This window comes from Fusarium verticillioides, chromosome 8 (assembly GCF_000149555.1).
Source record: "Fusarium verticillioides 7600 chromosome 8, whole genome shotgun sequence".
NCBI classification, from domain to species: domain Eukaryota; kingdom Fungi; phylum Ascomycota; class Sordariomycetes; order Hypocreales; family Nectriaceae; genus Fusarium; species Fusarium verticillioides.
In genome coordinates, this window is record NC_031682.1 from 1,107,911 (window position 1) to 1,133,013 (window position 25,103).

The 25,103-nt window shown below is 50.0% G+C and overlaps 8 protein-coding genes across 9 annotated transcripts; 2 read left to right on the forward strand and 6 right to left on the reverse strand.

Moving 5' to 3' along the window:
* Positions 1 to 32: 32 nt before the first annotated feature.
* FVEG_07392 (ubiquitin carboxyl-terminal hydrolase L5) lies at positions 33 to 1,613 on the reverse strand. The gene is made up of 3 exons (XM_018896029.1): positions 1,354 to 1,613; positions 1,284 to 1,297; positions 33 to 1,224 (listed from the first exon to the last, which is right to left on the reverse strand). The coding sequence occupies exons 1-3, from the start codon at positions 1,373 to 1,375 to the stop codon at positions 289 to 291; spliced, it is 972 nt and encodes a 323-aa protein (XP_018753406.1). The 5' UTR covers positions 1,376 to 1,613; the 3' UTR covers positions 33 to 288.
* Positions 1,614 to 1,684: 71 nt separating this feature from the next.
* On the reverse strand, positions 1,685 to 5,246 carry FVEG_07391 (hypothetical protein). Of its 2 annotated transcripts, XM_018896028.1 has the most exons (3): positions 4,437 to 5,246; positions 2,921 to 4,363; positions 1,685 to 2,865 (listed from the first exon to the last, which is right to left on the reverse strand). In XM_018896028.1, exons 1-2 carry the CDS (start codon positions 4,728 to 4,730, stop codon positions 3,068 to 3,070), a joined length of 1,590 nt encoding a protein of 529 aa, XP_018753405.1. In that variant the 5' UTR covers positions 4,731 to 5,246; the 3' UTR covers positions 1,685 to 2,865; positions 2,921 to 3,067. The 2 variants fall into 2 exon arrangements, with proteins under 2 accessions (XP_018753405.1, XP_018753404.1); XM_018896027.1 differs by having other exon boundaries at positions 1,685 to 4,363.
* Positions 5,247 to 5,463: 217 nt separating this feature from the next.
* Positions 5,464 to 7,613, forward strand: FVEG_07390 (phosphatidylserine decarboxylase). Its single transcript, XM_018896026.1, has 3 exons — positions 5,464 to 6,122; positions 6,178 to 6,309; positions 6,359 to 7,613. The coding sequence occupies exons 1-3, from the start codon at positions 5,707 to 5,709 to the stop codon at positions 7,431 to 7,433; spliced, it is 1,623 nt and encodes a 540-aa protein (XP_018753403.1). The 5' UTR covers positions 5,464 to 5,706; the 3' UTR covers positions 7,434 to 7,613.
* On the reverse strand, positions 7,607 to 8,731 carry FVEG_07389 (hypothetical protein). The gene has a single exon (XM_018896025.1). The coding sequence runs from the start codon at positions 8,442 to 8,444 to the stop codon at positions 7,827 to 7,829; it is 618 nt and encodes a 205-aa protein (XP_018753402.1). The 5' UTR covers positions 8,445 to 8,731; the 3' UTR covers positions 7,607 to 7,826.
* A 1,048-nt stretch (positions 8,732 to 9,779) lies between these two features.
* Positions 9,780 to 12,401, reverse strand: FVEG_07388 (hypothetical protein). The gene has a single exon (XM_018896024.1). It carries the CDS (start codon positions 12,013 to 12,015, stop codon positions 10,165 to 10,167), a length of 1,851 nt encoding a protein of 616 aa, XP_018753401.1. The 5' UTR covers positions 12,016 to 12,401; the 3' UTR covers positions 9,780 to 10,164.
* Positions 12,402 to 15,989: 3,588 nt separating this feature from the next.
* FVEG_07387 (hypothetical protein) lies at positions 15,990 to 18,479 on the reverse strand (the record flags this gene model as incomplete). The annotated part of the gene is made up of 5 exons (XM_018896023.1): positions 15,990 to 16,350; positions 16,502 to 17,797; positions 17,850 to 18,154; positions 18,211 to 18,369; positions 18,399 to 18,479. 5 exons carry the CDS (start codon positions 18,477 to 18,479, stop codon positions 15,990 to 15,992), a joined length of 2,202 nt encoding a protein of 733 aa, XP_018753400.1.
* A 2,593-nt stretch (positions 18,480 to 21,072) lies between these two features.
* On the forward strand, positions 21,073 to 22,781 carry FVEG_07386 (hypothetical protein; the record flags this gene model as incomplete). The annotated part of the gene is made up of 4 exons (XM_018896022.1): positions 21,073 to 21,309; positions 21,359 to 21,484; positions 21,538 to 22,303; positions 22,357 to 22,781. 4 exons carry the CDS (start codon positions 21,073 to 21,075, stop codon positions 22,779 to 22,781), a joined length of 1,554 nt encoding a protein of 517 aa, XP_018753399.1.
* Positions 22,782 to 22,919: 138 nt separating this feature from the next.
* On the reverse strand, positions 22,920 to 24,940 carry FVEG_07385 (hypothetical protein). Its single transcript, XM_018896021.1, has 5 exons — positions 24,626 to 24,940; positions 24,508 to 24,555; positions 24,387 to 24,451; positions 23,658 to 24,321; positions 22,920 to 23,599 (listed from the first exon to the last, which is right to left on the reverse strand). The coding sequence occupies exons 1-5, from the start codon at positions 24,747 to 24,749 to the stop codon at positions 23,541 to 23,543; spliced, it is 960 nt and encodes a 319-aa protein (XP_018753398.1). The 5' UTR covers positions 24,750 to 24,940; the 3' UTR covers positions 22,920 to 23,540.
* Positions 24,941 to 25,103: the final 163 nt, after the last annotated feature.

Sequence of the window (25,103 nt, forward strand, 5' to 3'; positions counted from 1 at the left end):
AGAGAAAGGGGTGGAGGGGAACTGCCAATAAGTGGGCAAGATACTGAAATGTCAAATGTGATGTAGTAACGTATATAAGCAATTATGAGCCATGAATACCGCTACGCTGCAAACGACAAGGTGACTGTGCAGTGATACAACAGGAGATTTTGCTCTCTCTCTCTATATGTCGTCTATCAAGAAGCACCAGCTCTTAGTATTGCAGACCTGGTATCATGGAGCGTCTGCCTAAGTGTTCAGTCACAGAACCTGGTATATCTATCTCCACCATGGTATTCATTAAGCATTTCAAGCTCCCATATCAACATCACCATCGCCGTCACCACCTCCAGCTCGACCTCTCATGGCCTGCTCCGCATTCTTCCTCCTTTCTAGGCTTTCCTTCACCCACTTCTCACAGGCAGCGTCACCACCCTCGGCGATCTTACTGCGCACAACACCCTTCATCACTTCACCCGCAAAGCCCACAAAGTTATGTCTTCGCAGAGCATTCTCAAACATCCAATCTCGTCGCTTGCGCTCTTCTCTTGCCAACAGCTCCTCATCCCCAAAGTCGCGCGCACGCTGTCGCAGATCTCGGCACATGGCAAGGAGGTTGAATCTAATCTCTGTGGTATCATATCGTGCAATGCGACGTTGGAGAACATCGACTACCTTGGTGGGGAAGTCCTCAGAGCTGCAAGCACCGTGAGAGATGGGCGCCGGTTGCAGACCGTCAAGCTCGTAGAGTATACCGTTGATAGGTGTGTAAGCGATAAAATGGAAAGCATCCTCCGCCTCGGCGCCAGTCTTGTCTGTCTCGTCGGCAAAAGGGCTGCTGCGAGCAAAGCTGTTGTGTACCTCACGGATGAGGTCAGAGTTGCTCAGCGCCTCACCACGGAACTCGGGCGGCAACACCATGGTGAACTCTCTGAAGTCGCCGAGCTTCTCGCCTATTTCAACATCGCTTGTCTTGTTGAGTAATACACTCAAAAGAGCTTGTGTGGCGCATGCATTCTGAATCGTCTGGGCAGCGAAGAAGATGTTCTCGGATGCGGCATTGTCGAACGAGCCGTCGCGGGGTCCTTCGGGTGTCGCATATGGTTGATCAGTCGGGTACTTGAAGAGGAAGATTACGCCGTAGATGGGCTGTAAGGATAGAAGCTCAGATGGGTCGAGGGTAAGGAGTTCTTCGAATTGGACGTCTTTGACGCCAAGATTCTCGATGAGAGAGGTAAAGACACCCTGACAGCTTCGAATTAGCTCTCCAATCTAAACGGTTCCCCAGAAGAATTCAATCATACTGCATCCGACTCAACTATAGAATTTAAGTCAGTATATCAGTCAAGACCATGCACGCAGCAGGAAACTAACTGGTATTCCATCCGCCACTCATTGCTGCGACAAGTCTGGCGTCTCCTAGCAACTCTAGCTAGAACTAGAGGTTATGAGTAAGGTAACTGATGAGCGCAGTCTTTCAGAGGGTATGTAGTTCGATTGATAGAGTGTTGACGTTTCTCGGATGTATCAAGTTGTTCTAGGGAGAGAATAAAAAGTAAGAGCTTCAACGGCAAACAACTGAGCTTGGAGCCACACGACACTGATATCATCTGTTGCTGATAAGATAAGAAAAGCCAAAGGCAGCAACAAGCTACGACATCATTCGAGGTACACTACAGGGCCTTGATCCTAAATGACAAAAAGCCTCAGGTAACTTAGCATAAGATTACGCTACCTTTTTGCTAGATTATTTCAACACCTTGAGGTATATTAAGGTCCGATGTTTTCTTGCTCCCCAAGGACTACCTATCCCTGGCAGTCCCTCCTCAGGCATTGGAATGAAGAATTCCCTTCTATAAGGAAAAGGTTATACAATTTTGACATAACATAATCTCCAGTTCTTTGCCCTGAATGAGCTTGAAATCAGTGTCTTTATATAAACTTGTGCTACACTTGCAAGACCAGTTGTCAACACATGATTAACTACTAACTTGAGGGCCCTCCCTCTTTTTCATACCTGTAGCTACACTCAAATTCCAAAGCAAGTCTATGGACAGTGCATCCTTCTGACCTTCAGTATCAGCAGCACTCTTCGATAACTATCAAATCATCGATGCCAAATAACAAAAAGGCCTGGGCTCAACTTTATTCTGCGGTAAATCTCTTCGCTCATTGAAGAAATGCAAGAAATAAAAAGAAAACTGGACTGAGCCAGGTTCCATACGAAAAGAAAACACCACCAACTCCAATATTTTTCACCTCGTTCCAATGCTTGTCATATAGCGTTGGTCTGAACTTTTCCACTCATCTCGCATCTCGCTTGAACACATTTCAACCAACAATTAAATTATCATCGTAAGGGATCACGCTACAATTCAATAAGCTGTTCCCTGGCTGGCTCGTTTCGATGGTTATCATCCTGAACTCCTTGCTCCGCCTGTGCTTCCACGTTGTGCTCTGTGCCAGTGCTGGTGGTCGCCCCTTCACCAAGATTCTCGTCTTGGTCCTGGTTCTCATGGCTCTCTTCATTTTGAGCTGCCGCTGCTGTTGCTGCCGCCGCGGCTTCGGCCTCTCTCTCCTCGGCTTCTCGACGCTCTCTCTCCGCTCGTGCAGCTGCTTCTAGATTGGCTATATGCCTTTCTGCAACACCCGGTGCGATACTGGCCAGAAACAAGAGACCCGCTCTCTCCACGCGTCTGACTTGTGATAATAGCCAACTTTCAGGACCTTGGTGCTGAGCTACAAGTCGACGAGCCATTTCAGTAGGATCTGGGTTCTGTCGAGGCTGCTGATTCTGCTGGTCTTCTCCAGCGATAGCTTGGCGATGTCTGGGCTCAGCGGGAATCAGATTTTCGAGGTGTCGTCCCAAGGGCTGCCAAACATGATCTGGAACGCCGTTAAATATTCCAGTACTAAGCAAAAAGATAAGCACCGCAATCACAATGATGGTGAACCATCTGGACCAGCTTGCGTTGGGGGAAGTGAAGAACCAGACAATCAGAACCAGCTCGGAACAGTAGCCAGAGCTGCGGCCAGAGCTGCATAAGGAGAGGTGGAAGCGCCGCCATAGGTGGGTTTCCCCGGTGCATCAGGGGAGCCATAAATCGCCGCAGGGTCCGGTTCTTGCGCCTGGTTTTGGGCCTTTGGGCTTGAGCCGGGTATGCAGGGCTGCCTGCGACGGCCGCGGGTTGCTTGAGCTTTGCTGCTGAAAGGACTGAGGGGGTCGTAGGTTCAGAGGTCGTCCTGATGCCTGAAGCTGAGGTATCGGCTGCGGCGCGATCTGGGATCGGGGATGGTGATGGTGGTGATGATGAGGATGGTGGTGGTGATGGTGGTGGTGTCTCGCTCGCAGCTGATTCTGGGCATCTAGAGCGGCACTACTAAGAGCAGCGGCTTGTCGAAGGTGAGGTAGACTCGTCTGAGTTCGCAACCGAGGGGTGATAAATGCTTCGGAACTAGTATTATTTAAAAGCAAGGCTCTGGGCCCCTCGGGCGACGAGAGAATATACACCTCGGGTCCTTGCCTAGTTTGTGAACTTCCAGGCGCTACAGTAGTACTGAGTCGATTAAGAGACGAATCAGGGGTTCCACGACCACTGCCGGTCATGGGTTGGGACATGGGCCACGTAGGCGCCGTTAGTCCATGTTGAGGTCGGTTGTGAAGAGATGTGCTCGAAGCGCTTCGTTGCATTGCGCTGGCCATGGCCGACGTAGCTTGGTTCATATCAGCGTTTCGGAAAAGATTCTGTACATCAGCGGGAGACATTGAGCCGCTAGCACCACCGTTACCCTGTTGTCCGGGTACCATAGTCCGAATCACAGTCTCGAACTGATAGGTGCTCCCGTTTGGTCCAACGTGCTCACGGTAAACAGTATGGCCTGGCGCTGGGCTTGCTCGGCCACTATTGTTTCCACCAGTATTTCCAGGGTTGTTGGGGTCACCAACGCCGCGCATCCCCATTTGAGCTCTCGTTCGTTGGTTCTGGTTGAGAGCTCTAGCCATGGCCTCTCGTTGGATGCTGTTCAACCACTGTGTCATGTTCTGATGTTGGTGTTGAAAGGCGGCCGCTTGCTCGGGAGTGTGCGAAGGCGAAGGGGACGGCATGCGTGGTTGAGGGAACGGGTTGGAAGTCGGGGGCATCGAGTTTCGCCACGCTGGCGGCATCTGGTATCCAAAAGCTTGACCGGGGGCTTGCTGAGGTTGAGGGCGTGGAGGATGTGTTGGTGGTGCAGAAGCGGCTGGACTCGGACCTGGCGCAGGCGCAGGTGCAGGTACAGGAGCGGCGAGGGACGGTGGCGCAGAGGGCGCAGAGGGGTTTGAAGATGTGGTATCGGACATGTCGCGAAGGACAAGGTGAATCGTTTGCTGCTCGGAAGTGCGAACCTGTAGTCATGACAAGTCGTCGGGTTAGCATGTTGCAACTCTTTGGACAGATCACCATTCAGGAATCACGTACCGCATCAACGCCCAAGATATCAACTAGTGTATCCGCTTCGCGGACGAGTGCGTGCCCCCTATGGATTAATCGTTGATGGTCGTCGGCGGGCCGCAGAGGAAGAGTCTGGCGAATTTTATCCTTGAGCTGTTTGATCGTAGTATTTGCAGCAAGGTTAGGGAAGAGTAGCGGTCGATTCACACCAACAGACGGTGACACGACCTGCAGGTTGACAGTCTGTTCGTCGGTTGTCGCAGTAGAGGCGGCGGAAGGTCCATCGTCCTGAGGACGAGTAGCAGAAGGCATGGAAGCCATGATGATCAAGCTGATAGCATACCACCCTCAGGTAGGCAGGCTAGCTAAGGGAGGATGAAGTGGCCCGAAGTATCGGGATCCTAACAAGGAACGGCGACGAAGAAGAAAGGACAGGTAGGGTCGTCGTCGATGAAGTTATAATTCAGGAACATATGTCGGTAATCGACAGCAGGGTTTCGCCGCTTCCTAATCGTGGCTGTCGATCTACGAGAGCTCGCGTGTTGAGAGAAAGCACCGGCTCGTTAACTGACGTCGGTTGTGTCGTCTTACTAACACTAAAAGGGTCGCATGTCCAAGGGAGTCTGACGACAGATGATACAGAAAGGGATGACCAAATGCGACGGCTGCAAGCAGCACAAAAATGTGCTCAAATAGATTGCAGTGATTCGTTGTGTAAATAGGATTTGGTGAAATGAGGGAACAGAAGGTTTTGATAGTTGATGGTTGATTACTATGTGACAATCAAGACATGGAAGACAATGGATGGCAACGACAATGGTTAGGGTGGCCTTTTGCCCTTGGGTTGGGGCCATATTCAGGTAAGCTCAGGCACACGCTCACCTTAGCCTGCGACAATGGGGAGCGGCCAGGGGAGTGACAGCCCGCTGTTGCGGTGTCGGTCTGTTGAGATCAGGTCGTTACAGCGCTAGTGTTGATTGGTCAGTGTTCTAAGAACCCCTGTTCAACCCACACTCTTCCCTTCGAGATCAATGGATCATCATCGTTCGGCATTCGGCGCCTTTTGCTTCCGGGAGCTTGTCCGAGAAGCTGTGTGTGTCTTGGCTGTGTGCGGCTAACAAGCTCGAGCAGCCGCAATCCATCGTCATCGCTGGGTTTGACGTCAACATCCATCGAAAACAAGGGTCCAGTCCTCTTTGAGAGGCTTTAACTACCTCTCTTCTACCCAAAGACTCCACGCAATTGTACAAGAGCCAAGGAGGTAGCGTTCAATCGCTGTCAATCTCTACTGTCCGCTATGGCTCCAACCCTTGGTTTTGGGCCTGGCTCCTCCAAGCTCGGTAGTCACATGCTCCGCAACTCATTCTACACCCACGGCCGCGGGAGGAATTGTTACTCGCCATCTGCCTCGCGACACATGTTTCTGGCTTCTACGAGATCGCGATGCCTATCACGGCCTTCGGCCTCTTCAATTCGAACCTTTGCCTCCAATTCGGGCAAGAGACCAAGATTTTCCCAGCGCCTCGGCGAGGCCATGCGAAACTCCAAAATTCAATGGTACCGGATCCCTGTCGGTCTAGGTATTGGTTTCCTCGGCCTCGTCCAGTTTTATAAGGTCTCTTCCCGTGAGAAGGAGAGACTCGAGAATGAAGATGGACAGGAGGGTTCTAGGGCACCCAAGAAGCGTGCAAGAATCCGACCTGACGGTCCTTGGTATGTTGCTTATTTATGCCCCTATTCCCATCAATGCTAACTCAATCCATCCCAGGCAAGTCCAGGTCATGTCAACTCTACCCCTAAAGGCTATCTCTAGGCTTTGGGGTCGATTCAACGAACTTACTATTCCTTACTATCTTCGAGTTCCCGGTTTCAAGCTTTACTCTTGGATTTTCGGTGTCAAGTTTGCACCCTCAACTCAACGCTCGAAATCCCTTTGCTAACGATAGCAGCCTCAACGAAGTCGCCGAACCCGATCTCCACGTCTATCCAAACCTCGCATCCTTCTTCTACCGTACGCTCAAGCCCGGTGCTCGGCCACTTGATCAGGATCCCCATACGCTCATCTGCCCTTCCGATGGAAAAGTACTTCAGTTCGGCCAGATTCAGGGCAACGACATTGAGCAAGTTAAGGGTATGACTTACACTATCGATGCTCTTCTTGGAAAGAATACTCCTGCTCCAAGCATCTCCGGCGCTTCTGGTACTTCAACTCCCGCAACAAGCCAAGGCGACGTCTCAGAGGAGGAGTCGCTCGTTAAGCAACACGAGGAGTTTGCTCAAGTCAATGGCATTTCATACACTCTTCCCGACCTTCTCACCGGCACTGGAAAACAGGCTCCTTCGGCAAAGGACGAGTCTATGCCCGCGTCTCCTGGTACAGTTTCTGAGGTCCGTGCCGAACTCGCCCTCGGTGAGCGACCTTGGTACGATCTCATATCTCCCGACAATACCACATCCCTTTATTATGCAGTTATCTACTTGGCTCCTGGCGACTACCACCGCTTTCACTCTCCCACGAACTGGGTTGTTGACCGCCGACGTCACTTTGCAGGAGAACTATATAGCGTATCCCCATATCTTCAGCGAACCCTCCCCGGTCTTTTCACACTCAACGAGCGCGTGGTTCTTTTGGGCCGTTGGCGCTGGGGCTTCTTCAGTTATGTTCCAGTTGGTGCCACCAACGTCGGTTCCATTGTGATCAACTTTGATAAGGAACTCCGAACCAATAGTCTGTTGACTGACACGGCAGCAGACCGTGCAGCGGAGGAAGCTGCCCGCAGGGGTGAAGTGTACCATGGATTTGCTGAAGCGACATATGAAGCAGCCAGCCCTGTTCTGCGGGGTCATGCGCTCCGACGCGGTGAAGAAATGGGCGGTTTCCAGTTGGGTAGCACCATTGTACTCGTTTTCGAGGCACCCTCAAGCAAAACAGATGAGAACAATAGACATGTCGGTTGGGATTGGGCTGTGCAGAAGGGACAGAAGGTGAAAATGGGACAAGCACTGGGACGGGTCATTGAGTGAGGTACAGCATGGCTATGCAGAGCCAAGAAGCGAGTTAAGCGTTTGGATAATTACAGATATATATAATTGTATACTACTATACATGATGTCACGTTTTATGAAGAATATTTCAAAATTCACTTTCGTATATTGGCTGCAAAGAAAGAAATATCACTAGAACATGGCATGATTTGGGTTGGCAGGTGGTGCACGCGTAGGTAGTCAACATGGATGTTCAAGTGTCGGTCAAAGGAGAAGGGCATCGTCAATGCAAACGCTTATATTGTGATTGATAATTTTGTCTATTAAAGGAAAACCAGAGCTCGAGGCTCCATGTTTCAATTGCAACTCGCTAAAAATGCAGGTTTCTATGCCAATTCTAGTTGACGTTTCTTATGCTTTTGTAAAGTTATTTTAAGCGCCAAAGACCTTGACACGCTCCTCGAGAGGAGCATAGTCCTTGGGGGCAGCCTCAGCGGTCTTGGCACCGAAGACAAGCTGGGCGTTGAGAGTCCAGGTAGAAGGAATCTTCCAGGTCTCAGCAACCTTCTCATCGATCAGGGGGTTGTAGTGCTGGAGGTTGGCACCGAGACCCTCAGCCTCGAGAGCGGTCCAGAGGAGGTACTGCTGGATGCCAGCGGACTGAACGGCCCAGGGAGGGAAGCGGTCAGCGTAGATGGCGAACTTGGTCTGCATGGCCTCGACAGCGGCGTTGTCGACATAGAAGAGGACAGTTCCGGCGGCGGCCTTAAAGCCTGAGATGCGCTTAGAGGTGCCCTCCCATGTCTCGGCGGGGACGATGGCCTTGAGGGTATCGGCAGTGATGTCCCAGAGCTTGTCGTGCTCAGCGCCGTAGAGGACGACGACACGGTTGGACTGGGAGTTGAAGGATGAGGGGGTCTCGAGAGTGGTTTGGTTGACGATCTCGGTGATGCGCTGGGTGGAAATGGGGAGGTTCTTGGAGAGAGTGTAGATGGAGCGGCGGTTCTTGGCCAGCTCGATGAGGGCGTTGGCGGAGAGTTTAGCGGCCATTGTGAATAGTTTGTAGGTGTTTGTAGGTGTGAGTGTTAAGTGGTGTGTAAGTGATATGAGCTGAGACTGATGATGATCTGGAAGGACAGACAACACGGGGAATCAACTAGAATATATATAACAAAACCCTCAATCAGTATCAAAGTAACGGCCCCGCCATATCGACCCCTCCTCCCCATTGTCCCATTCGTAAAGAGCAGAAACACATCAGACCCTGCCGACTTTTCGCAATCGCCAAGCTCCACTGACTAATGCGACTAATGCAGTGCCGAGCGCCGGGATGGCATCAGTGAAGGGTTCTGTGCCTGTCTAATCAGTTTGTCAGCCACCGGCTAGTAATTTCTGCTCGCGCGCGCTAGACTTGGGATATCTTTCCGATCGATTCCATCCGGATATACATATATTGGATGGGGTTAGCGTCAATCGAAAGCTACCCTGAAGCCACGATTGATTTGGGCTTCGTTTCCTGGATGATGGATGGGAATAATCACTCAGCTAATTGCCATAATGGTATCACTGCGAGTAGTAGTGTCTTCTGATATCTCCTGTATTTGAAGCGATAGTTGATTTGAATTATCTACGAAGCACCTACTCTTCAACGTCAAGTCTGGCAGCGTAGTGGACCGACCAATAACATGGAGAAACTCGGATATATCAATCGGAACGAGACTTTACAATTCCGCTGACAAACGTAACAGCCATCCAGATGCACTGAGCAGCCCTGGCAGCTTGATAATTTCATGTAAGCAAAGCATCAGCTAAGTTAGTTAGATACTGGTAGACTGGATATTCAGCTGCCCTATCCTCTGAAACGTTCCCTCCACTCGTAAAACATACCTCGAGCGAGTCAGTCACTGACTGATTCTGCTCCAGAATTGTCTCATTTGATTAATCGCGAGACCCGAGTACACTCGGAGACTTCCTAACTCTTGACCGCCTGTGATTTGCAATACGCGCGCGCGAGAGAGACCGATAATGCACCCGGGCACATGGCTCCATGGTACCAAGATCCGCTGACATAACCATACAGTAATTGTTTTTTTCTACGCAGACGAACCCATCCATGCATTGGAGCTCCCGCTTGGATTGGATGCCGAACACATCTGCCCTATCATATCTCACCAGATGCCAAAAAAGGAAATCTGACAACGGGAGGCTCACGTTTGACAGGTCTTCTGTTGGTGAGATTTTAATCACCTGCTTGCATGTGAGGAGGATCCTTGATTGGTGATAGGTACAAGGCACAAATAGCAACCAACTACGGTAAAAAGCCTTGGGAAATCAGACGAGTAGAGTACACCAAAGACTCGAGATAAGTTAACTGCACAGTCACAGCATCCCTGGAACTCCAGTAGAATAAGTTTCTCAATATTTGTAAATTCATTTCTCGGCGAGGATAGAGCAAGCTCTTTGTCAATCCTATCCCGTCCAGACCGCTGCCGAGGGTATTTTTGTAGGAAAAATAGTAGCACTATGCGAACTGCCACCTTGTACTTTAAACTCCCATAACGCCATTACCATGCCCAGCCCAATGCTCCTCTTGTCTCGAATCAGATAATGCCATATGCTATCCTTCTTTCATGCGGCCATCCAGCTTGCGCCGGTTTGCAACTTTTCCTATCTTGTTACAATGATCCCGATAATTCCTCTTCAGTATAAAACAAACGTCATCCAAAACTTCCCAATCAACTCGCTAGAATAAACTCGCAGGCTAGAACATCTACCATGTCTCGGAGATGTACTTGCCCTCTTCCTTCTTAAGCTTCCAGAAGTTGCGGGCCTCTTCGCGCTCAAGGTTGCCCTTCTCCATGGCCACATCGCAAAGAGCCTCTTCGACTCCTTCGCCCATGCCTTTGCTGCTTCCACACACAAAGATTCGGCCATCCAGAGAGTTTATGATGTACCAGACCAGATCAGATTGGTTCATAACCTCTTCCTGAACATACTTGCCGGTACCCACTCGACTCTGGACAACACGCTTCACTTCTTCCTCATGAACACCCCACTCACCACTGTAGATCTCATCTACAAGCGAGTCCCGGATACCTTGCAGGACCCAGACCTTATTGGCACAGTTGGCCTGCTTGAGGCGGCGCTGGACGAAGCCACGGAAAGGGGCAATACCAACACCAGCACCAATCAGGAGCATGGGACCATCCGAGTTGAATTGCTTAGCCAGAGGGTTGGCCATCAGGCCCTTGAACATTGGAATGAAGATCTGAGGGGCACGCTCCCCAGCAGCTTGAGCTCTCATGAACTTGTGGGCCTGTCGCTCAAAGAATCCAGAGCCGACGCCAGCACGGCAGCCACGTCGCCAATCCATAGAGTCGTGGACTGTGACGGCAATCTCAATTAAGCGGCGCTGAGCATGTTCTCGGAGAGTGTATGATTCCGTGGGATCGTTGGAGAGAGAGTAGAATCGTGGCATGAGCTGAGCTTGGACGGACAGGAGCTGATCCATAGGAGGATGTGAGCTGGGGAACGCGTTGAGGATCTGTGAGAGAGTGACGTGAGGGCCACCACGGAAGTCGGAGAAAATGCTAGCACCCTCGTTGGAGCAGAGATACATGAGAATCTTCTTCTCGTTAGGGGCAGTGGCATGCTCCGCAATGACACGGAGGAGCTCCTTGGTAGGGGCATAAGATTGAATGTCGGTGGTCCAAGTGAGGAGCTCGCGCCGTGTGGTGACGAGCTCGCGAGGCTTGTCATCACCCCACACGGTAGGCCAGCGGCCCTTGGTAGTCTTCATGAGGACAGGCTTATCACGCTGGAAGCGTGGGATCATGAGGGCATCCAGAATCTCATCGACCGAAATCTCATCGTTGGGAGCCATGACACCAATGGCACCACCAACCTTGAAGTCGAAAACCTCCTCAGGAGGGTAGTCGGTAATGTCGAGATCAAAGTGGAAGGTCCTCTTCTCGGCGCCAGGCTTGGTGAGCTCACGGGTGTTGTGGATCCTCGCCGGATAGACATTGTGGGGAGGATGAGGCTGAACAAAGCGAGGGGGTTGAATTGAGGTGTCAACGCCCTCATATCCAGGTCCAGGAACGAGGTAAGTGCTCTTGGAAGTAGTGGCTGTGGGCGACGACTCAGAGTCGGAGCCGAGAGAGATGGCCGAGTCGGATGGCGAAGAAGTTGGCCGAGGAATTGAGGTGAAAGACACAGTTTGCTCAGGCATATCGATGATGCCAGTCAAGTTGGCGGGAATGTTTTCAAGTCTTAGACCGAGAGACTTGAAAGCATCGTTGTCGGGTAGAGTAACTTGCTCATACTCGACATTATTTCGGTCACCCATGCAGCAAGCACCACCACAGCAGCGATCCATATACTCAGCTGGTGTCTCACCAGTGATTCGCTGAATGTCTCTGGCATTCTGGGCAATCAGACGTGTAGATGCGCGACGGCGGCGCTCGAGAGGGATGACGGGCTCATCTTCTTGTGAGTCTGAGTCGTCTGAGTAAGTCAATGAGGGCGCAATTGAAGGGGCACCCTCAGCCATGATCAGTTCGGGATGAGGTGGAGCGGCGGGGTTGACGATGCCGTCAATTCGAATAGCAGGAGCAGTCATGATGGGCCAAAATTGTGTTTGAGCTACCCGCTGAAAGTTGAGTAGAGTCGGGTGTAGGTGTTGTTGAATTGCTCTTCGCAGCAAGTAAATCGTGACGGTTTGTGAGGTGACTGTGTGGTATGATATAATTCGAAAGCGACGTCAGGACGCAAAGAGCATGACGGTCCAGCAACAGCGATGCGGGTGTGTGCTGTCTGTCGTCTAGAGGCGAATAATGTATAGATTGTAGGATTAGTAGACTTCCAGTTGCAGCAGACTCGATTGTCAAGATAGGTACTTCTGGATTGAAGAAGCTTTGCTGGTGGTGAAAGGAAGAAGCTGAGGAAAGCTGGAGGGGGGCAAAAGACTCAAATAGTAGGTAGGTAGTGGCCGACAGCGGGAGGTTTTAAAAAATCCAGGGAACCTGAGCCTGGCCTGCACTGAACTGAACTGAACACAAAGCGCCCCCCGATGCGGGTTGGGGATGGATATCCGCCGTGGGGCTATCAGACCAGGCAAAGGGGGGTGTGGCCTTAGACTACTGTACTGCGCTGTAGCCAGTCCCGAACGTGCACTATCGCTACCTATTGGGGCCTTCTGCCATCCAGATCCATTTGATACCTTACTGTAATATGGATGCAATTGATGAGCAATGTATTATAAAACCTTCACTAAGTCTTCGCTGGAATCTCTCGAATTACATCAAATATGCATTGTGTTTTTCAGGTACACGCGATAACTGGATCTCTTGTAACCCAATCACCTGGCAGTCGGGTCACCAGCGACAGGCATCTTATTCTCTTCCCCAGCCCATCGTAAAACCCGAATTCGAGCGATCCTGGTCTAGGCCCCTAGCAACTCTCCTTACAACAACAGGCCACAGGATAGATTGAATAAATGCATAATAGTAATTGCTTTGAGATGATGATGACGAAAAGGGGGCCTCGAGGGTTGTCTATTGTTCTGGCCAATGCTCAGGAGCTCCGAAACAGGACCATTCCCTTGTCGCAATTTCGTTATCAATCAATGCTTAATCAATCAGTCAGTCAGTGCGTGTTTGTCTCACCAGAGCTAATCGAATCCATGCACGTGGGCTCAGCATCTCCAAATATTGTTTCTCCTGTCACTAGTAAACATAAAGTACCCACGGGAATTCTTTCTCCGGTTCAAACCAATCATCCACTCGATTATGAATTGTTTGTTATCTTATTATCGATAATCGGCGAAAGAGTTCCCTCTGCTTCTTTTCCATGACGGGCTATGATCTAATGCTTGCCGATCCAGTGACCGGTTTGTGCAACGCTGCCCGGCTTGCACAAGTATTTTCGCTGATTGGTTCGTCTGGCTGGGAGCCACCTTTATCAATCAGCCACTTGATTGTCGATTCTTTGTCTTGACACATCAAGCATTTGTAGCAATATTTTGTGCATATTCTTGGCATTCTCTAGTTCTTACGTTATGCTCTAATCTCAAGATCTGATCGAACAGCTTCAATTGTTTTGCTGTTGTTAACATTCACGAAGTATTAAGGAAAATGGTGAAGGACGACCAATAATTTAATCTGGTAACTGAGCCAATCACAGGCGTAGCCAGAGAGCTAGAAAATCTAGAAAAATTCAAACTTTGGTTTAGGGTAAGATGACTTGCATAGAGCAACACTGATGAATCGGCTTGGCCGACACCACAACTCGCTGCACATAGCTCTCACAGTGAGAGATCAACTTCCCCTCAATCTTTATTTTTGCTGTTGGACATTGACGGGCTACACGCACGCCGCATGGTCGGATTATACAGACTTGCAGAGAGCCGGAAATTACAGTCCAGGAACCTGAACGGCGCATTCGAGTAATTAGATCATACGAGCTACTCAACAAGCGGATCTTTTCGGTTCATCAGTCAACAACGGCTCAATACTCAGCGGCCAGGATTTTACTATCCATGAGGCTCTGTCCGATCAAGGACCTGGACCTGTAGCCGACCACTTACGGTAGGCGTCGATGTAACGGAATCAATAACTTCAACGGCTCCAGGATTCGGGTCAGGCCACCAGAAGAGAGAGATGCCGTCTATTCCCGCAATTGTGGCCTGTCGATTCCGTCTATGTCCCCCAACAACCGAATATAATACAGCAGACAGGTACGACTACGACGATTTATTGACCGAGGATCACCTCAATGGACGAATTGAGGAAAAAGAAACACAAAGTCAGGTCATTGTTCACTTCTCTTCTTCCTCTCACCCATCAGTATCCGGTCCACAGCCGAATGTTTGAAAGCCTCTTGGCGGAACTCGTCCGACGACCGAACCGAGCGTTTCCGTGGGGCGTCCCGAGGAAAAGGAAAGGTTGGGTTGCCTTCTTTTGCTTCGCCTTGGACAACGGCGGCGCCCGCAGACGCTATCTCTTTCTCCGTCGTTATCGCCCAGCCCGTTGATCGCGATTAGTTACATAGTACTTATTTGTGCCTTGAAGAAGGGTGGTGTTTGTCAAGCAAGTTCCCCTCGTTCCCCCTCGTTTCCCCCGCAATATTATTGATTCGTTCAGTTTCCAAGTTCCCCCATCTTTGATTCCGAAATCTGAGCCGATTTGTAGATGCAGATGCAGCTGTTCCAAGATGGGTAAATGGTATAGTAATTGGTGAGCTGTGACTGCCTCAGCCTCCCCGCGATCGTACAGATCGTGACCAAGCGACAGTGCGAGATTTCTGCGGTAAATCATTCCTCTTCCCCGGCTCATTCTATCAGGAGTCGTCGGTAGTGAGAAGGGGTGCGCCTTGGAAGGGAGTCACATGCCTCATTTACCCCATTCTCCAACTCAATTCATTGACACGCTAACACCAACACCAACACCAACATTTAATGACCCGTGACTTTCCTCGGCTTCTCGTGCCTCAAGCTCAGACTGAGTAGTTACTCCGTAAAATCAGTGAAATTAATTCTGGACACAGAAACTTGCTTTTTGTGGCCTTCCATTGCCAGGACATCCCGGTTCCGGACACTCTTCCCTCATTTTCCCATTCTTCCAAGTGGCTTGCCATGGCTTGGCCAATCGGATCGTCCCAACGAGCCATGGCTCTCAGCCTTGACCATGCTAAAAAGTTATCAGATTGATTGGGGGGTTATCAATCCCATCTAATCTCTTTAGATGATGAGGTGCGACATACTAATTACGAATACTGTATGTGCACGAACAAGCTCACCGATCTCGGAACCCGTCGAGCAGAATAGAGTAGACCAGGACAGGACACATTGGCCGTTTCCTCAATTATATGATACAACTACACTCTTGCTGATAATGCCCAACGTGCCCACCCGCCGCCTATTGTTGGGTTGCTTCGCTGGCTCTTTGACGCATTCGTCCCATGCTGCATATCAAAACCTTGTGGTACTCACACGTACTGCACACAGAGGATACAGTCAGACAACCCTACTCCCTGCTGAGTGAGCTGGTCTGTGCCAGCATTGACCTCCCTTTGATGCCATATTCTCAGCCATGGCAGCACCTTCAGGGATAGATACCTTTCACCGACTAAACCTGGCATCACGCTATTCTACGGACAAGAACTTGTTCAAGCAGGGATGGAAACGAAATTGCCTTTGTTAAACTTTTGTCAATGTTGGGACTTGTTCCACGGTGGGAAATAAGACGCCATCGTCAGCCCTGACCCAGCCCGATGGGTCAGAGTCGGACAGCAAGCCACGATCTGATAAGATGGAAAGGAACTGGAATTTTACCTCGTGTGGGGAGACTACCAAGTACCGTCCCCGTCACTAGACAGGGGTTTCTCTTGTCACATTCGATCGCTTCAATGATCCCCGCTGTCTTCCTCACTCCTTTTTCAACGTACTCAGCTAGCTCAGCACGAGTGATATACTTATCTGCAGGACGAGTGCCATGTCAAGCTTGCTAGAATCACCGTCGAAAGTTTACCGGATTAAAACAAACCGACCCGACTCGCTGTTCCCTGACTTCTCCAGATACCGAGGCCAACACTTCTTTACCAAACCTGGAAGTCCATCTGGTGAACCCGGGCCTGCCCGTCATCACTCTGCTGCCGTTCCAACTTCTGCCGCTGCTGTTGCCGTTTCGCTGCCGAAACCTTGGTTGCCGTGGTTTGCTGTTCCTCGTACTCGTTGGCATCCATGTATGCCAGCTTGATTCGAATTCTCCCGACCGCTGCACTGTTGAGACTCAAATTTTGCCATGCTCCAAGCTCTGGCAGCTGTCCCCTTAATACAAGCTCACAGAGATCAACATGTAGCTCGCCAATGAGCTCAAGCATCTGCGCTCCCCACACAGAAACCCTCAAATGGTAGTACATTGGCGAGTCATGTGCTTCAAACCGAAAGTCCTCGTTCCTAGACCAATCTCAGCGATTATTTCCCTCTTGAAGCAGAATAAATGTATGGGTCGTGGTGTAGATTTTCAACGTGCGCCAGCAGAAATGACAACACATAGCTGCGGAGTCACATTCACCAAACTTGGTCGATTTAACGTCTGATGACTTACCATATTGGTTTTGGTGTTATTCTCTTGGTGGACTGGCTTTGTTGAACATCATATCCATACCAGAGAACACAAGTGTAGCCGATTTTGTCGTTGTCCAGCTCTGCTTCGCCAACTGACACGACCAGGCGTTTTGATCTGCGAGTTTTCAAACTAGACTCCTGTTTGGGCTTGAAACGTGCGTTGACTGGTGTAGAAGTTGGCCTCTCTGGCCCCAGAAGCTCTGTTGATGACAACTTGTTTCTTCTCTTGCTCGCTAGTGCTTGGCTAGCCAGGGAGCCCATTGCCCCATCCATGGGTAGTCGATTATGCCTCAATGCCACACCTAAGCTTGCGGGTCGTGAGAGACAGGAAGCGTATCCAGAATCCAAGCTACTGAGGCCGGATACTGATCTTAGCGGAGAAACGCAATCAAAGGAGTCGCCGCCAGTTTTGTCACCCGTCACTTGTCTGGCAATGGGGATTGGCGTAGCCGCTCCATCCTTTGCCATGTCTATCGACAAGAGGTTACGGGACTTGACGTAGCCCACAAACTGAGTCGCCGGATGTTCTGGTAGTAAATCCCAAAGAACGACTGGCACAGAAAGTAGGAGCAGGGTTGAATAACTGCGGTAGACAGACTCCACACTTACATGAGTTGCCAAGAGTGGAAACTGCTTGAGCCATCGAGCGCAACTCGCCGCATCATAGACTTGTTCTTCTTCCAGTGCAATAGTAAGAAGAACATGCGGGGCCGCTCGCTGTCCTTTTCTACCAACAGCCAACAAGGCCTGAATGCGGTCCTCAGACGAGATATAAGTATCTGACCGCACTCTCTCCGAGAGACTCCTGAGATCTGACTCAGGTATTGCCCGAGATGACGACACCGAGCTAGACTCTTCTTCAAACATCCTGCCCAAGGTGATGGAAGCAGCATGTGGATCAGACGTTGAGAGGATATAAGCAGGCGTCTTCCTTGACTCGATCAACCTTCCTTGCGAAGACCGATCAGGCTGAGCGTGTTTGAGTCGAGTTAATATCTCGCTGTGCAGCATCGCGGCCGAGAAAGGGAGCTGTGAGGCCCACTCCTTCAAGACCTCGATTAGTGTATGGGTAAAGGACTGCGCGCCTGGACGAGGTGTCCACGTCTCGAATCCACAGGCAGCGATAGTCTCTTTGATGTTTGTCGGTCTTTCAGTCAGAGGAGCGGCACTTGCACCAGCACAGCAGTCGAGGAGAAGAAGGACATCGCATTTGACCATCTCAAAGAGAGTCTGGATAGCAGACCACTCCACAGTCGCGTAGCTTTTGTCACCCTTACTATTGAGACACCGAGTCAGCTTGAGTCAGACAGGGAGAACACTCTTCGTACCAAGACCAGGTTGACTGCCTGGCTTTGTTGATGATCCCATGCCCGCCGTAGTAGACGATGAGAAGGGTATCTTCATTCTCATGTTCTTCCACAAAGCCCAGTACTTTGTGATTGAGCTTGCGATGAGAATTTTGGGTTGGGATGAGAAACTTGTCTGTTGTGAAGCCGTATAAATGGTGTAAGACCCTTTGTAGCTCGTTGAGTTCCCATTCAACTTCGAGTTCGTCTTCTTCCCATCTTATGAGGAGTACTTGAACCTCGGTGTAACGAGAATATGCAGAGTTGGGAAACGCTCGCTTGGCGGCCTAGAGACTGTCAATAATCCTGAGAGCACGTAGTACAGAATCACAGATGGAAGTACCGATTGAAGATCGTCGACAAATTGCTGGAAGTTATTCATGTGATGCTGCGACTTTGTTGTATCATGAGTAGAAAGAGGTGGCAAGCAGCCATTTGAAGCGAGAGATATGGATGTATGTGAAGATGTATCAGAAGCCTGCTTCTTGAAGTCAGAGACAGCCTTGGGTGTATCACGGGAGCAACACTCACTACAAATGGACTTGATGAGCTACCACTTGTCGAGCTCTGGAAGCCTTCGAACTTGGCCCCGAGTCCTTGAAAGTCTGCCATTTTGAAGTGCACGGGATAGGGGCATGCCAGGGGCCATTGAGCTTGAGATATCTTGATGTATTATAATGTTGGCTGAGGGCACGCGAGATCGATGTCTGATATATATATCAAAAGAGAGCTTGGCAAGTACACGAACAACCATCACCCCATATGTCACAACCCCCTCAAAGACAGTGAAAACTTTTCCCATTCTGCAGTTGGCTCCCTCGTTCTGACGTCGATCATGTTCGCATATGGGCTGAATAGCGCCCGGTTGGCTTTGCATTATCAACGTGGCTGCGGGTGCCTCGTTCGAAATGAGTTGATTGCTGGCAAGGCAGACGCATACGATAGATAAACCCGGATCAGCCAAAGAGAAGACGGAAAATATCCCCAGGGCCAGGGTTCCCGAAGAATGATGTGAAAACCTTTCAACGACGGGCGTCTGGGGTAAGCATTGCTTGTCATGATTGGTTCTCGAGCACTGCCTGCTTCTGAAGTGCATATAGAAACAGGAACAGTGTGGGAGGACGGCACGGAAGAGGAGGAGCGGAGCGGATCGCAGAGACATCTATAGTGAACGGGCGAACCATTCATTATCAAATAGATACGGCTTGTGTAACCATGTATCCCGCTCGATATGATAAAGGGGACCTTGCGCAGCCGGAATCGAGGTGCCAGTCGTGCAACTGGATCTGATCTATCGCTTGAAAGACGCTGACATGGCCTCGACAAGGCTGACTCTGACTGACTGGCGGCATGAGTGAAAATTTTTCATTTGCAAAACAGTTGATAACGCAAATCTAAGCCTGCGGGTTGTTAAGCTGAATGAGCAAAGGAAACCAGGAAGGTTTATTCCGTAGGAGTATGAAGTCGTGCTTCAAAGTCCAGACTGAAGCTCCCTCACGGTTCCATTGTAAGAGCGGCAATGTCCGGCAAATGAGGCAAACTTTTGCCCATCACATTGACATTGCGACAAAGGCCTGGGCTAAGTAAGATCTTATAAATATTCGAGGTTTCATGGGCGGGCCAGGGTTTGTTGGCCAACTTGAGAATCAAAGGTGTTTAGAGTGAGAGTTGAAGGTGGGCCATGAACCAAGTTAACATAAATCAAGGAGAAATCTAAACAAGTAGTTAATGATGCCGTATCATCGGACACGTTTGAGAAATAATGTTCGGATTTGAATGAGACACTGAAAGAAACAGTATCTGATGCGTGGAGCTGATGATGACTGGATAGTGCTGATTGCCCTATCAAACATGACGGTAACAGACATGTAACGTATGTTACCCCAAAGCTGCCTCGTCTGTGTATCGAGCTGAAGCGAGACGAAGCGAAGCGAAGTTGAAGGGCATCTATTCTCTCTCATGCTGGACTTGGGTTTGCGCCGAAGTCAGATCCAGATCCAAATCCGATATCTCAGGCCGTAAATTCTTTAACTTAATTTTTTTTATCATCAGGGATAGCGACCGAGTGTCAGATACAGATGGTCTCAGATGGAAATCGACAACTGCCGTTGGCTGTAGGGCAGATCGAAATATCCCAGAAGCGCAAGGACCCGACGGAACTTGGAGTTTCCGCTGCTGGTCAAGCAGGTCAGCGACGCTAGCGAGTGGAAGTCCCGACATCCGAGAACTTAGGGCCATTCCCATCGTAGTCACGGACTCTGAACTCACTAGGTCATTAGTTACTAAGACCATCACACGCAGCACGGCCATGTAATGACCATCACTGAAGCTGTGTGATGAGCTGTACTGTACTGTACTGTACTTAACAACATCAATAAAATTAAATGAGAGACTCGGAGACAAGAGACAATAGACAAGAGATTGACCTCCTCCATAGAGTACAGTACGTACGATAAACGGACTGAGTCAAGATCTTCAACTCATTCCATTCATCAACAACGATGATCGGTAAAGACGGACGGTCAAATTCCATCCACATGAGCGAAGTCCCCAATTTATTAGAGACAATTCTGTATACATACAAGACCAGACCACAGACTAGATAGAACCAGCTCACGCTACTGATAATCTGATACCCAACGTCAGGCTAACACCCGGAAATGCCACATCCCGAGAGCAGCTCTTTGAACAAGTCTGTCTCAGAGCAACACAGACCAACGATGTTCAGACCCTCTCTCAGAGACGGCTCAAGAGATCAACAACATCGAGCCAGTTGTCAAAAGGAATGGCGTCCCGTACGGCTTCCGTCTTGGCTCTGCCTCTGTACCACCACCACCATCACCATCATCATCACCCTCTTTTCTCTCTCTCTACATCACACACATACAATTATCTGCATAAGCAACGGCTACTGTAAAGAACTCCGTCTGTGATTCGCTTCGGGTATTTTGTGTCTCGCCGAACCTGTCCATCACCGATCGAGTTTCCAGTGTCGTTTCCTTTCATGGAGGGGACACTCTTCTGATACACTACTGATACCACTCACTTATAACTCAACACACCCTCGGTATAGACTAGCCTTCCATCTTGAAACCGTATTCAAGGAGTAATCCATTTTGATATCTATCTATTTACCAAAGAGCCTCTTTTATTCTTATCTTTATTTCCCTTCTTGAACCCTCTTACACCCACCCTCACACTCAGTATGGAGAACGTATCAAGCCTTGCTGCCTCACCTATTGGTGTTGATTATCAGCTCCCCCAATTCGTCAGTGAGGGTCATTGCACTGGATACTACATCACCATCACCATCTTCCTTATTGCAGTCTGGTTCTTTTTCCCCAAGAAGCAGACATCCCATCTCGAGATACCCTTCTACAAGGCCTCAAAGACCAAATGGATATTCGATGCCGAAACATTAATTAAAGACAGCTACACAAAGGTCGGTCGATTCGGTATCACTTACTCCATATATACTTATGCTGTACTAGTTTCGGGATCGGGTTTATCAGATCAAGGCTACCGAGGGAGTTCAAGTCATAGTACCCGCCCGTCTGGTTGGTGAACTTAAAGGACTTCCAGAAGATATCCTCAGTGCAACAGAAGCCGTGTCAGATGTAAGGCCACTTCTTCAAGTCCGCCTATAACTTGAAATACTAACAACCATTAGGCTCTCCAAAGCAAGTACACAAAATTCTCTCCAGGCCACAACGGTGAACTACTGGCGTTGTTGGTCAGAACAAAACTTACACAGAACCTCACTCGAGTGGTACCCCTTCTGAAAAAGGAACTGGAGCATCTTTTAGCCACCGAGTTCCCAACCTGTGAAGACTGGACACCGGTGAAATGGCAACCGTTCAGTCTTCGTGCTGTAGCCCGTCTGAGTGGTAGAGCCTTTGTTGGACCGTCCATCAACCGAGACGAGAAGTGGATGGACACTTCGATCAACTTTGCCGTTCACGTCTTTACAGCATGCGTCAAGCTCCAGTTCATCCCTGAATGGGCTCGGCCTGTAGGCCAGCATCTTGTCTCAGAGCTTCGACAGATCCGCAAGGACATCAAGATTGCCAAGGAAATGCTAAAGCCAATCCTCGAAGAGCGACTCCACGATATGGAGTTTTCCAACGGTGGAGATGCACCAGACGACATGATCCAATGGCTTATTGAAGCACTGCCAGAGGAGGAAAAGGCCGACCTCACAACCCAGGCAGAACTCCAGTTGATTATTGCAGCGGCTTCAATCCACACAACCAACAACCTGCTCTGCGAATGCCTTTGCGACCTAGCAGCATACCCAGAAGTACAAGAAGAGCTTCGAGAAGAGGCGTATTGCATTCTGGAAGTTGACAATGGATGGGAGAACAAGGAGAGCATGGCCAAGCTGAAGAAGTTGGATAGTTTCATGAGAGAGGTCCAGCGTCTCAGCGGAAACATCAGTGAGTACCAACAAGACCCTTCGACATCTCGACGGAAGCTAATCATGATATAGCATCATTCATCCGCAAGGTCATGAAGCCCATTTCCCTTTCTGATGGCACCAAACTGCCAGTAGGCACCAAAGTCCTCGCGCCTCAAGCCGGCATCGCTCTCGACGAGCGCTATTTCCCCGACCCCGAACGCTTCGATGCCTTCCGCTTCTACAAGCTTCGACAAGAATCTGCAGAAGCCAGCAATCGATGGCAATTCACTTCCCTCAACGATACATACATCAATTTCGGCGCAGGCAAACATGCGTGCCCGGGCCGTTTCTTTGCCAGTAATGAGATCAAACTTGTGCTGGCACATATACTCATTAACTATGACATCCGCTTGAAAGCAGGCGAAGATAGACCCAAGGCCATGGCGGTGGTCATGGCTAAGGCTCCCTCTCCAGATACCGAACTGGAGTTTCGACGAAGATCGTGGGCAGCTTGAAGGAAGGGAGTATAATCTGATCATGAACTATTTGATACCCAGTACATTTAGCTTAGCTTGTACATAGAACATAGACGTGGCATTGTAGATGCGTAGTAGGAAAGACACGCATAAGATTGACTAGCCTCGAGAACAAAATACTAGTTCAAAAAGTTCCGAGACTTATGTGTAAAGCTAAGCATGAGCGATGATCGGGGCATAGACAACTAGCGGTAACGAATTGCATTGCTCGAACTGTTCTAATCTAACAAAGACACAACACTGGGACTCCGGGCGTGGCTATCGTATTGGGGGTATCATCAAGTCGTAGGTCAGGCAGACGAGAGCCACTGGCCTGGCCTTAGAGCATCGTACAATCCTCTCTGATCCCGTGCCATCTCTCTCCCAACGGCCTAACCAACGGCGCGTCCCAGGGCGAAGGTGCAGTTGTAACTGAAAAGTAGATCCGTAGTCGTTTGAAGAAAACAAAATAAGTAATTGATATCCTTGTTCCTTTTCAGATTCTTTTTTGGGATGCGCGACACCAAAAAAGCTTTAAGATTCGGACAAACATTGATATTTACAGATCCAACCCACCCGGAACGCCCCTCGCCGTTGTTGAAGAAAATGCCGTCAACCATTTTTTCCCTGATGCAACAAGCTGAAGACAAAAAGTCTACCGGGAACCGTGAGATACCTGGGAAACCGCATGACACAAAGCAGACCATCTCTTCCAATCTTCATTTGAAGCGAATTACACAGAAGCTCGACCTAGTACGTCTAGGACTTGTAGCGCTGGTACTCACCGGCAACCAAACAATGGTCACGCTCGAAGGGTTCTGTAATATGTTAGTCAGATACACCAAAAGTTATTGGTTGTTGGATGTAAAAACATACCCAGGGTAAGCTGGAACTTGGGCTTGATGGACTCAGCTCGCATCTTCTGGACCTCGTTGGCGAAGACCTCGGCAGCGGGAGCAGTGCTGTCGATACAGTTGGCCTTGATGGAGATGAGAACACCACCGCCAACCTTGAGGAACCAGTTGGCGTTCATGGCGACAATACGGGCCTGATCGGGCTGGGCAACATCGGCAAAGATGACATCGACCATGGGGACGATCATGCGGTAACGGGCAGGCTGACGGGCGTCCTCAACAATGGGAACAACGTTGGGTCGCTTGGAGGCCATGGTGATGAGATCACGGCCGGATCGGGAAGAGAACTCGACGGCGTAGACGTAGCCAGTAGGACCGACAATGTCAGCGACGTGAGAGACGGAGGTACCGGAGGCACCACCAAGGTAGAGGACGCGAGAGCCAGGCTTGATGTAGATCTCATCAGCACCACCGGCGATGGCAGCGCAAAGCTTGCTTCGGAAGGGGTTCCACATGCGGTACTCGATCTTGGTGGTGGTAGTGGTGCCATCGTCGTTCTGGACAGACTCGTCGACGGAGATGCGCTTCTCGCCGTAGACAGACTCGCCAGGTGTTGTGTTGCGGGTAGCAAGACCATCTTCCTTACCACCACGGACGACAAAGACGCCGGGGTGACGGTGAGGCTCCTGTGAAGAAAAAAAGTTAGATCGCAAAACTTGGCGAAAAAGTTAGACTTTGAGGATCAACATACAACAATGACCTTGGCACCACCTCGCTGACCAGCACCAGCACCGCCGCGACCACCGCGAGGACCACCTTTCCGTTCTGTTAGTATCGCAATCATGATGCTCTTGAGGAGGACTAATGCTTACCTCGGCCACCACCGCGAGGACCGCCACGGGGAGCACCACGGCCACCACCTTTGCGAAACAGTCAGTCTTGAAGTTCAACAACACCGCGACAGAAACGCCGCGAGAGCGCTATTCATACCTCGTCCGCCGCGCGCACCACCACGGCCACCGAAGCCGCCGCGATCACCACCGAAACCACCGCGGCCTCCACGAGCGCCGCCACGACCACCACGGCCGCCTCCTCGAGGAGTGAAAGGAGCCATCTTAATGGGATGAAGAGGAATTGAATAAGTTTGGAATAATTAGAGACGACTATATGTCGTTGGCGAGAAGGATTCCAAGCGAAGGGATATCGTCGAGAGAAGGCGGACGTGGATCAAAGTCCAAACTTGTCTTTTGTATAGCCTTGTCTGGGGACGCTGGGCGTTTTGAGAGACACTGAGAAAGAATTTTTTGAAGCTCTATGAAGCTCAGGCCCACTTTGTCTGTCCAAGTTTCTCCGTCTCCGAGGCGGGTCCGGGGATACAGCGGAGATGGTAGGACGTTTGCATGATAGAGTCACGTGGTGATAGTTGATAAGAGTCAGGTGACATGAATTACTTCCAAGTGTGCAAAAA